Source organism: Monodon monoceros, unplaced genomic scaffold (genome assembly GCF_005190385.1).
Source record: "Monodon monoceros isolate NGI ecotype Baffin Bay Population unplaced genomic scaffold, NGI_Narwhal_1 Super_Scaffold_13, whole genome shotgun sequence".
Taxonomy (NCBI): domain Eukaryota; kingdom Metazoa; phylum Chordata; class Mammalia; order Artiodactyla; family Monodontidae; genus Monodon; species Monodon monoceros.
This window is the reverse complement of record NW_021703769.1, coordinates 70,949,453-70,962,012: the sequence shown is the minus strand read 5'-3', so window position 1 is coordinate 70,962,012 and position 12,560 is coordinate 70,949,453. Positions and strand designations below refer to the sequence as shown.

The 12,560-nt window shown below is 45.4% G+C and overlaps 1 protein-coding gene across 1 annotated transcript in view; it reads left to right on the top strand.

Moving 5' to 3' along the window:
• The window catches only part of BCL7C (BAF chromatin remodeling complex subunit BCL7C), a 33,660-nt gene extending 23,571 nt beyond the window's left edge, over window positions 1–10,089 (top strand). The window contains exon 6 of the mRNA XM_029219513.1: window positions 8,486–10,089. Coding sequence (XP_029075346.1) covers window positions 8,486–8,686 — 201 coding nt within the window. The 3' untranslated portion in view covers window positions 8,687–10,089. The remainder of the gene's footprint in view (window positions 1–8,485) is intronic.
• The last annotated feature ends 2,471 nt before the right edge of the window (window positions 10,090–12,560 follow it).

Sequence of the window (12,560 nt, the reverse complement as noted above, 5' to 3'; positions counted from 1 at the left end):
AAAAAGTATTTGAAGAAATAATTTCCCTCAATTTGATTTTTTAAAAAATTAATCGGGGCTTCCCTGGTGGTGCAGTGGTTAAGAATCCACCTGCCAACCTAGGGGACGCAGGTTCAAGCCCTGGTCGGGAAGATCCCACATGCCACAGAGCAACTAAGCTGTGCACCACAACTGCTGAGCCTGCGCTCTACAGCCCACGAGCCACAACTACTGAGCTCACACGACATAACTACTGAAGCCTGCACATCTAGAGCCCATGCTCCACAACAAGAGAAGCCACTGCAATGAGAAGCCCGTGTACCGCAACAAAGAGTAGCCCCCGCTTGCCACAACTAGAGAAAACCCATGCGCAGCAACAAAGACCCAACACAGCCAAAAATAAATAAATTAAATTAATTAATTAAAAAATTAATCTACACAGCCAAGAAGCTCAAAGTAGGATAAACTGAGAGATTCACATCTAGACATATCATAATCAAACTGTTGAAAGACAGAGAGAATACTGAAAGCAGCAAGAGAAAAAACAAATCGTCATGTACAAGGGATCTTCCATAAGATCAACAGCTAACTTCTTATCAGAAGCTATGGAGGCCAGAAGACAGTGAGATAACATATGCAAAGTGCTGAAAGAACAAAACTGTCAACCAAGAAATCTATACCCAGCAAAACAATCCTTCAAAAAAATAAAGGAGAAATTAAGACATTCCCAGAGAAACAAAAATGGAGAGAATTTGTTCCTAGCAAATTTGTTCCTACCTTACAAGAAATTCAGAGGGACTCCTTCAGGCTGAAATGAAAGGACTAGACAGTAACTCAAATCCACATGAGGAAATAAAGAACATCAATAACGGAAACTATATAAGTACATAGAAAAGACAGTATAAATATATTTTGTTTATAATTTTTATATTTTAAAGACAACTGCAAACATTGTAAAACAATATACCCCAATAAAATAAAAAAAAAGGTAATTAAAAAAAAAGACAACTGCAAAAAGCAATAATTGTAAAACTGTGTTTATGGGCTTATAATAAATAAAGATGTAACGTGTATGACAATAATAGCACAAAGGGGACTTCCCTAGTGGTGCAGTGGTTAAGAATCCGCTTGCCAATGCAGGGGTCACGAGTGTGACCCCTGGTCCGGGAAGATCCCACATGCTGCACAGCAACTAAGCCCGTTCGTCACAGCTACTGAGTCTGTGCTCTAGAGCCTGCGAGCCAGAACTACAGAGGCCTGTGAGCCACAACTACAGAAGCCCGCGCACTGAGAGCCCATGCTCCGCAACAAGAGAAGTCAACACAATGAGAAGCCCACGCACCACAACGAAGAGTAACCCCTGCTCACCGCAACTAGAGAAAGCCCACGCTCAGCAATGAAGACCTAAAGCAGCCAAAGATAAATAAATAAATAAATTTAAAAGTAAAAATAATAGCACAAAGGAAGAGTGAGAGAAGGGAGCTATATAGGAGCAAGTTTTTATATACTACTGAAATTAAGTTGGCATTAACATGAACTAGATTGTTTCCTTTTTAATAAATTTATTTTATTTATTTATTTTTGGCTGCATTGGGTCTTCGTTGCTGCGTGTGGGCTTTCTCTAGTTGCAGTGAGTGGGGACTACTCTTCATTGTGGCGTGCAGTCTTCTCATCACGGTGGCTTCTCTTGTTGCAGAGCGTGGGCTCTAGGCACATGGGCTTCAGTAGTTGTGGCACGTGGGCTCAGTAGTTGTGGCTCGCAGGCTCTAGAGCACAGGCTCAGTAGTTGTAGTGTGTGGGCTTAGTTGCTCTGCGGCATGTGGGATCCTCCCAGACCAGGGCTCAAACCTGTGTCCCCTGCATTGGCAGGCGGATTCCTAACCACTGCACCACCAGAGAAGCCCAACTAGGTTGTTTTAAGTAAAGATGTTAATTGTAATTCCCAGGGAAACCACTAAAAAATAACTCAAAAGAACAGAATAAAACAACAAGGGAATTAAAATGGAATACTAGAAAATATTTAACACAAAAAGAAAGTGGTAGTGGAGAAACAAAGGAACAAAAAAGAAAAGAATTATAAATAACAAATAGCCAAATGACAGATATAAATCCTATCTATTAGCAATTGCATTAAATGTAAATGGACTAAACACTGCAGTCAAAAGATAGAGATTGGCAGAACAGATTTTAAAAACCCAACATGATCCAACTATATGCTGTCTTTATAATCAATGACATCAATAGGTTGAAAGTAAAAGGATAAAAAAAGATATGCTATGCAAAAGCAACTATAAGAGATGTGGAGTGGCTATACTAATTACCAGACAAAACAGAATTTAAAACAAAACTTGTTACTAGAGACAAAAGACATTTTATAATGATAAAAAGGTTGATCCCTCAGGAAGACATAATAATTATAAACATATAAGTACCTAAAAACAGAACCCCAAAATACATGAAACAAAACCTGACATAATTGAGGGGAGAAATAGACAATTCAACAATAATAGTTGGAGACTTTAATACTGTACTTTCAATAATGGATGAAATAACTGGATAGAAGGGCAAGAAGGAAATAAATCCAACAATTGTGGAGTAGGTTTCCCATTTATTTCATTGCTAGGGACAGTGAACAAATACCATTGCCAAAGATCTCTGCTAGCCAAGAAATCAGATTGCCTGGTGGTCCCTGCTGCCCTTTACAGTTAATGTGTCCACCTTATCTGGATCCCATGATACCCACCGATAGCAGGGAGTCCAAATAAATGGTGACACCCCCTACAGTCATACCTGGCCTACAAAGAAGAATAACCAGAGAGCTTTTCAAGCATGGAGATGCTCCCTTCAGTGTTTTAGCAAAGGAATTGTCTCTGGGTCCTCTCACTGACTACAGTGGACAGATTACACATGATAAATCAGTCTATCACCCAAGCCTTTGGATTCTCTCTTCTATGTGATGCCAGGAGAACTCTAGTATCTCAACTTCACTAAATTTCAGTCAGCTAACCAAATAACTTCTCAGTGCCAACTTCAGGTGTGTGAGCTAGCACATTAAATAATCTGGGATCTTTAGTAAATACACCCATATAAGTGAATGTGGCCCTATCTAGTGTTATATTCTACCCTCATTGGTCTAACACCCTTAGAATCCATTCTCACACACCCCTTAGGTTTCTGCCAATGTATTGCTATTCTTTTGATGTGTAAGCTGTTTCTTCCTGGATCATGGTGTGTACCTGTCTTCCTGAAATGTGTTGAGACTTGACCCTTGTTAAAGGCTTAGAGGCAACAGGGTAGTTGTGGTGAATTTTGAGTGGAATGAGCACCCCCTTTCAAGGCATTTGCCCCAGGTGAGGTTTTCACAGGGTTTTCAGACAGAGAACAGCTAGTCTCATCAGACACAGCAGAGCAAGCTACTTCCACCGGCAGAGGAGACTCAGAATGACTTGGGAGTTCAATATTGTCTGCTTCACCTGATTCCAGCCAGATGCACCCTTGCGAATTTCTGGACCTTGTTCTTTCCTGATTGATACCCTAGTTTTCCCATGACAGATTTGATAAGAGTGTGAATTCAACTGTCCTTATAAATCATCAACTTACACAATTAAATTCTGTGTTTGACTTTTAGCAATATCAGCCCCGGGTCTACATAATTGAAAGATAGTTTTAGGACTGTCATGTAAGTATCCTGGTTCTCAGATTGTGACTTGTGCTGGAAGTGAAGAGACCCGAGTTTGTCATTTTCTCTCTGTAATCACCCAAGTGCACTGCAAAGAATCCATCTTACACCACAGGTCTGAGTCATTACTACTGCTGTAGGAGTCAAGGGCAGCAGCCAGTTGGGCTCCCAAGGCATGAGCTTCAGTTGGCATCTCATCACAATCAACCACAGGCAACAGTTTGATTAACTGTGATGCCACTGCATACCGTGGATTGCTAGCATCCCATTTCCCATCGGTTAGGAGCTCAGCACTGTGCTCAAACTCAAGGGTATGACCATATCATTGCAAAATCCCATCTTTGTGAGTCTTTCTCCTGGGACCATCCCAGTACCAAATATTATATCAATCAAGGTCTAACCAGGAGAGAGAAGCCACAATGGGAAAGTTTAACATAAACAATTATTAACAGGGGATTGGAATAATAGGGAATTGGCTAATTAGAGCTAAAGACAATTCTAAAGAATACAGAAACAGAGGTGTTAAGATCAGCTACTCTCTCTAGGACTGAGATAGAGAGCCCAAGGAAGAGTCCTCTCCCACCAGGCTGAGATCCAGACTTCACTTGAAAGGGCATGGCAGAGAAGTCGCTGACTGCCTCACCAATGGGACTTCCTGGAAATTTGCCCTCTGGGGTGTCATGCATGAAATTTCATGTCATGCATGAAATTTGCCCTCATGGGGTTCCAGCACTGCTGGAACCAAGATTGTAGGAAGTGTTCTGTACAGGAACCCAGTGCTGGAGAGAGCTTTGCCAGTACAGGGATCAAGCACTGTATAAAGTCATACCATTGTGCAGTCAAGAGCCAGATGTATAATCAGGGAGAGCCCAGTGCTGGAGAAAGCCGCACCAAGAATCAAGCACTGTTGTCGTTAGAGAAGGTGCACTCGGTAAGAGCAGAGTGCTGGAGAAAACCAGACTGCTACCAAAGTCAAGTGCTGGAGAAAGCTTGCTCTGCCGGAGATCAGTGCTAGAGAAAGCCTCGTGAGGTGCAAAAGAAGTCTGAAGCGTCAAGAGTCCACTCACTGCAAAGTCAGCTTGTGGTCTGGGGTCTGTGGTGACCACGTGGGAGTAGAGAGGGTGCGGCAAGGTGGTTGCAAGTTGGGGGCTGCGAGCTCCTCAAAGGACTCCTCACTCACACACATCTAAGCCAGGGAACCACTGGATGTGCCCCTGCAAAACTCTGCAGCAAGCGCAAGAAAAAAACCAAACCTCGACAGGACCAGAGCCAGGAAAAGCATCCCCTTCCTCTTTCAATGTCCCTCTAGCGCCCTCTACTGACAAAGCTTAACTGCCAGGAGAAACGCATAAACAGTCCAGTCCAGTATCTCAGAGCAGATACTAGAGCCTGAATTTGGAGCTGAGAGGCAATAAATTGAAAACCGTCTTAGTGGCAGAATCCCCACATAGGGTCTCTGACCCACAGACTGGGGACCAATATGGCAAGGAGGGCTAAATGAAAGTCCCACTTCCTACAAAGACAGCAAACCAGTAAAAATACCACATCCCTGGGAGAAGTGCAGAGATTCATGCCAAAGAATTGAAAGAAGCAGGGGTAGTGAGACCTATCACATACCCATTTAACCCACCAGTCTCTCCTGTGCAGGAGTCAGATGGAAAATGACGGTGGACCTTTATGAACTTAATGAGGTGACACTTCCAATTGCAGCTGCTGTCCCAAATTTAGTACCTTTCCCTTGGTATTTGGTATGCAGCTATCAACTTGGTTTTTCTTCCATACCAGTATGCAAGGTCCACCAGAGCAGTTTCGTTTTTAGCTGGCAAGGCCACCATGTAACTTCAGGTGGCCTCAGGGCTCTGCCGTAATAGAGTCTGCAAAGATCTTAATCATTAACATCCCACAAAACACCACACTGGTCCACTATATTGACAACATTACTGGATCTGATGGGCAGCAAGTAACAAGTACTTTAATTGCCCTAATAAGACATATGCAAACTAGAAAGTGGGAGATAAGCCCCACTAAAGATTCCGTGAAGTTTCTGGAGATGCAGTGGCCTAGAGTATGAAAAGGTATCTCCTCCAAGGTGAAAGACAAGTTGCTCCTCATACAACCTACTCCCCCTAAAAGAGGCCCAGTGCTTGGTAGGCCTATTTGGATTTTGGAGGCAGTGTATCTCATCGATAGAGTCACCTGGGAGGTGCCAGTTTTGAGTAGGGACAAGAGCAAGAGGAGGCTCTGTGACATGTTCAGGCTGCATTACAGCTGCCCTATCTCTTGGTATTTATGATCCCCCAGAGCCAGTGATACTCCAGCAAGCACCAAAAGCAGAATCAAAGCACAGACTCATAGGACTTTTGATAAGTGTAGGCTCTTCTCTATAGATAACTCTTCTGCTTTTCAGCAACAGTCTCTGGCTTGCTGTTGGGACTTGGTAGGAACCGACCACCTAACGAGGTAACATCAGGTGACCATGCAACCTGAGCTTCTCATCATGAATGGGGTGTTGTCTGACCAGCCCAACCACGAGGTTGGGTGTGCACAGCAGCAATCTATCATAACTTGATATAAGAGACCAGGCTTGGAAAGGTCCAGAAGGTGCGAGCCATTTACAGGACCAGGTGGCTCCTGTTGCATGGTCTTCTCTCCCTCAATCACTGGCTATGACTTTCTGGGGTGTCCCTTACACCCAGCTGACTGATGAAGACTCAAGCCTGTTTACAGATGGGTCTGGCTGATAGGCCGTTATGACCTGACAGTGGACAGCTACAGCCCCCGCCCGCCAGCTGGGTGAACCTGGAGGACAGTGGTGAAGAAAAGTCCTCACGGTGGACAGAACGTCGAGCAGTGCGTTTTGGCTGTTGACTATGTCCGGCATGAGAAATGGCCAGAAGTACGGACCTATGCTAATTCATGTGTCAGATAAGATTTCCTTCCTTTTCAAGGCTGAATTATATTCCACTGCATGTATATACCACATTTTGTTTATCCATCCATCTGTTGTTTCTATCCCTTGACTATTGTGAATAATGCTGCTATAAACATGGGTGTTCAAATATTTTTTTTGAGACTCTGCTTTCAATTCTTTTGGATATATACCCAGTAGCAGTGGAATTGCTGGATCTTTTTTGAGGGCCCACCATACTATTTTCCATAGCAGTGGCACCATTTTACATTTCCACCAACAGTGAACAAGGGTTTCAGTTTCTCCACATCCTCACCAACATTTATTTTCTGTTGTTTTTTTTTTTAATAGTAGCCATCCTAATGAGTGTGAGGTGGCATCTCGTGGTTTTGATTTGCATTTTACTAATAATTAGTGATGTTGAGCATCTTTTCATATGCTTGCTGGTCAGTTTGTGTATGTTCTTTCGAGAAGTGTCTTTTCAAGTTTTTTGCCCATTTTTCAGTCGGGTTGTTTGTTTTATTGTTTTTATATTGTGGGAGTTCTTTATATAGCCTGAATGTTAATCGCTTATCATAGAATCCAGGGATCTTTTTGATGAGACCTGTAGATCGGTATTTTTTAAAGCTCCTTCGCGTGTCCTCTCTTAGGAAATGAGACAGTGTGTTTAAGTTAGTTCTCATCAGGACAAATGGGTATATCATCCTATAGGAATAGAGCGTTGAAATTTCCTACCTGGTTACTATATGTATCCATCAGTGCTGTCCAGTCATGGTAACCCTGTTCTTCCAGGGTCACTGGACTCACAGTTCCCTGGGTCTATTCTTTTCTCCTTGCACAGATAGAAATGAGTTCATATTTATGCCTTATAAATAGAGGAAGAATAGAAGAAACAAAATTTCCGTATATTAACACTCTCCTACTTATAAAAAGCATCAAGATTATACATATCTATTCTCATCACCTTTCTTTATCTAAGAAAGGTAGTACAACTACATTTTTGAAGACTTGATATTAACTATACTTTGGGGTAGCTTAGGGTCTCACAGCCTTTCCCAGATATTTCCCTTAAGCATAACGATCGTCATATTTTTTAGGGTGCTCAAATCGTTACAGGTTGGACAATGGCCATCCATTTACTTAGTGTCTTTCTCTTTGTAACACTACCCCTGACATCCTTGAAAACATCCTTGCTTTCTGGCCTCAACAGGTTGCTTGTAGACCCATCCTGATTTTTCTTGTATCAAGAAATGGAATCCACTACCCTCCTAGGACTCCTGGTTATTTTCATGGTAAATAATATGACACCAACATCTGGGCATTAGGGGTATACATGAGAGTTAGTAGCGGGGTACTGGACCTCACCTGGTAGAAAGAAGTGTTCTTTCAGGTACAGGTTTTTTGGTTTTTGTTTGTTTTGTTTTTTGTTTTTTGCTGTGCGGGGCAGCTTGTGGGATCTTAGTTCCCCAACCAAGGACTAACCGGGGCCTTCGGCAGTGAAAGTGTGGAGTGCTAGTCACTGGACCGCCAGGGAAGTCCCCATTACAGGTTTATATTGATCTTTCCAATTTAACATATTGCTGCTATGCCCTGCCTTCCTGACAGTCTGTAGCTACCATGATGCTGCCCTTACTATTATCCCCACCCGATAGCTGAACAAACTAAGACTTTGTAAGAGGTTATGTAACTTGCCTGAAATCACACTGCAAATAAGTGTAGAGCTGCCTGGCTCTATTAAATCTCAGAAACTGAGCTCCCACAGGGCCCAGCCTCCCCCTCTGCCCGCTGTCAGAAATACATCGTTTACAAAGACTTTCCACCAAGTTGCCCCATTTAGAACTCCCAAGGCAGGGTCTTCCTGGTCTTGGCTGGGTTGAGGAGAAGAGAAAACACTACAGCTTCTTCTTTCTTCACTGCAGGATTCAGGAGTGAGGATGACCAGGAGAGCCCTCCACGAGAAAGGCCTGAAAACAGAGCCCCTCAGGCGGCTCCTTCCCAGGAGGGGCCTCCGGACAAACGCCCGGCCCAGTTCTGCGGTGCCTCAGGACCCCAGAGCTCCCGTGGGAGGAAGCAAGGCCCCGAGGGCACCGAGGACGACCCCGCAGGGGAAGGGGAGGTGAGCTGGCTCCCCAGGCAAGGCGAGGCCCTTAGGCTTCCCTTGGCCGCCCCAAGATCCAGCCACCCACCCGTGCCCCCCGAGGGTGCAGAGAGCTTCCCAGCTCCACAGCCACCGCGGGATCATCGGGGGCGAGTGGCCCCAGCCTGACCCGAACCTAAGGCCATAGCACCCATCTGGCTCGCCACTGACACCGGCTCAGAGCGGGTTCGACGACACCCCAAGTGTGGGAAGGGCTTCGGGCACAATCGTACCACATCGAGCGCCTGAGGACGCATCGCAGCCAGAGGGTCCGGAGTGCTGGATGCGCGCCCGGCCTCCACCCCGGGAGGGGCTGCGCGGGAAGCACCCGGGCCCGGGGAGGCAGCACAAGCGCAGAGACCCTGCGTCACACGCCCATCTCTCCACCCCCTCCCTACTGCCTCCCCGAAGGCCTACGGATGCCCCACCTGCGGGTGGGTTCCGCTGATCCCTGGAGGACCTGCAGCAAGACCTCCTGGCGGGGCCAGCCTCGCCAGTTCCCCGGGAGCCCACGGGGCCGGAAGCCTTCCCGCCCAGGCGCCCGCCTCGCCCACGTGGGGATGCGGAAAGTGGCCTGGGCTGGCTGGCGGGGAGCTCACGAAGCTTCTGAGCCGCCCCCAGCAGACCCCACCTGGAGAAGGCCCGGGGCAAGTGAGCCCTTTGCGCGGTTCCAGTGGACGTCACCGAGTTCTTGCTTGCCCACTCCACTGCTGGGCCCGTCGTACTACGAAATAATCACGTCTCCCATTGGTTGAGGGCTTACTCCGTGCCAGGCTTTGTGATTTATGGGAATGACCTCATTCAATCCTCACCACACTCCTGTGCCATTGGGGTTCTCATTATCAGCATTTTACAGAAGGAGAAACTAAGTCTCAGAGAGGTTAAGGGACCGGCCCAAAGTCACACAGCCAGTATGTGGCAGAACCAGCATTCAGACCCAGGTCTGCCTGCCTGACTCCACAGACCGCCCCACGGCACTGCTTCTCCTGCCGGTACACGAGTGAAGGGTGCAGGTTTGACAGGTCATCTACTTATGAAGCATTCATTTTTCTCGTGATAATTACATAAAACACTTTTTATACTAAAGTGAGCAGCTACTCCCAGGAATGAAAGTGAATATTTGTGCCAAGATTGAAATGCAACTTGAGACGCCGGAGATATTCCATATGCCAAGGTCAAGGCTTCAGGCTCAGCCCCCGACTCCCTGAACCGACCTATTCTCAGACCTCTGCCTTTGGAGGGATGTTGACCAGGGAAGCTCTGCTGCAGGGCCAGCTTCTGTGTGGAACCTTCCTGGAGGCCAAGAAAGATGGCCTCTCCCCAGTTTGCCATCCCACTGAATTGCTTAGGAAGGTCATCGAGTTTCTCTGGGCTAAGGTTTCTAAATTCCCAACACATATCAATCTAGGATTGGGGATTGAAAAATTGGAATTCTTAGGAATTCCTGAAGTCATGTTATTCTGTATTTTTCATAACTTTCTATATTTTTTTAATAAATAAATAAACATTTAGTAGTAGTTACAAAGAACTGTAGGCTATAGCAAATATTCAAAACCAGGAAAATACCAGAGAACATTACTGGGTAGTATTTGGATAACAAAATGTTTAAACCTTCAACAGGATCAACTACACTACACAGAGCCATGTGTTGAAATTGCCAATTTAAGGACTTGTTTCTAAAACTTTTGACTTCTCAGAACATCATTCATAGGATTTGTATAAGATATACAATACATGTAAACAGGTTAATATTTTAATCTGTGAGAATGACTCACTGTTAACAACAAGTAGGGCCACGAATACGTTTTTTTGTTTGTTTGTGGTGGCTTGTGGGATCCTAGTTCCCCGACCAGGGATTGAACCCAGGCCCTCAGCAGTGAAAGCGTGGGGTCCTAATCACTGGACCACCAGGGAATTCCCACGAATACGTTTTTTACATGGCAACAGCTACAAAAAAAAATGACTGATTAGTTGTGATCACTTATCTCCTATGTACTTCAGTCCCAAGTTCCAGAAATGTCTACCTTAACCTTGGACTCTGTCAGCGTTTCATTCTTGTGCCGTGCTTTTTACTTGACATCCGTGTATTACTTCAAACCAGGAATTCCTCGATGTTTATTGTTAAGCATTCGTTCTCACAGGAGAATTATAATAGTTTTTCCTGTGTTCCCAATTTTTTTTTTTTTTTTTTTTTTTGCGGTACGCGAGCCTCTCACTGCTGTGGCCTCTCCCGTTGCGGAGCACAGGCTCCGGACGCGCAGGCTCAGCGGTCATGGCTCACGGGCCCCGCCGCTCCGCAGCATGTGGGATCTTCCCGGACCGGGGCAGGAACCCGTGTCCCCTGCATCAGCAGGCGGACTCCCAACCACTGCGCCACCAGAGAAGCCCCCAATTTCTTGACTGATTGTTTTTGGGATTCAGAAAAACACAAATTTCAGGACTTCCCTGGAAGTTTTGCATGCTGCGTGGTGCGGCCAAAAACAAAAAACACAAATTTCCTGAAAATGGTCGGGAAGGACTTCCTGCATCAAAATACTCTTCTGAGCTGAGTAGGGTTGGCAAGGCAAATATGCTGCAGAAATAATTCTCCTGTATAGCATAAAGCCCAGTCACTGAAGTTTCATGGTTTCAGGAACCTCAGAGTCAGAAGATCCAATTATGGATTCCAGCTCTGCCAGTTCCTGGTTGTGAGACCTTGGGCAAGTCACTTTACCTCTCTGAGCTTCAATCTAATGGATAGAATGCTACCTGCGAAATAACATGCTTGCTTTGTGAGGCGGTACTGAAGAAGGGTTAAAAGTGTGGCTTTGGAGTCAGACAGTCTGAGGTTTGAATCCACTGCTTACTACCTCTTTGATCTGGGGCAAGGTCTAACCACTCTGAGCCCCATTTTTTTCTCTTCTGTAAAATGGAAAAACTGATTGAACCCATTTCATAGGATTTTGGTGAGTTCAAATGAGATCACCTATAAAAACACTTAACACAGAGCATGGTACATTGTGAATCCTTGATGCGTGTGGACCAGTATAGCTATTATCTGCTGTATCTACTACCTCACAGGGCAGTTGTGAGGATGAAAGGGAGGTTATATTGTGGAAGTGCTTTCTAAGCTGTGAAATGGTCATCCACACACTTCCCTTTCCTTCAGAGATGAGATGGCCAGAAGCTCCTGGCAGACATCGGTGGTTTCTCCCAGTAAGGAGCCCAAGAATACCTACCTGTACCCACAGAAGGTAGCTGTGTTGAGGAGGCAGTGTCACCATGGTTACCTGGGAAAGAAGGTTTAATTGCAATCAGGTAGGCAAACTCCAGCATCACCTGACTGTGGGCACACTTTGGGGAAAGCCAGTTTTCAGAAGGAAGCTTTGGAGAAAGAACAATATTTAACAGAGCCTGCCCACCATAGGTTTGTTTAATAGGGATCAAATCAAGAGAAGGGGGCGTGTAATAGAAGGTGGTGAGGGGCTGTTTGACTGTTGTCTGAAGCCCTCTTATTGGCTGAACTTAGGAAACAATTCTATAAGCCGGAACCAGTGCATCCTGCTCCTGCCATGTGTGCACTTATGATGCTCATTCATTCTTAGACTGTGGACAAAACATGAATCAAAGGGCTCTCCAGAGATGATCTTGTGTAATCCTGACAGCAGCCCCATAAAGTAAATACTAGCATTACTCCCGTTCTGTAGCTGAGGGCTTGGAGTCTGGGAAAGTTAAGTCCATCGCCCAAAGTCACGTAGCCTATATGTTGTGGAGTCAAGATTCAGACCAAGTCCAAACCCTTAGCCTCCGCCAGGCTTCCTCAACTCAGCGGGTGCCAGATGCTGAGCTTGAACAAGGAAGAAGGAAACACAGACGTA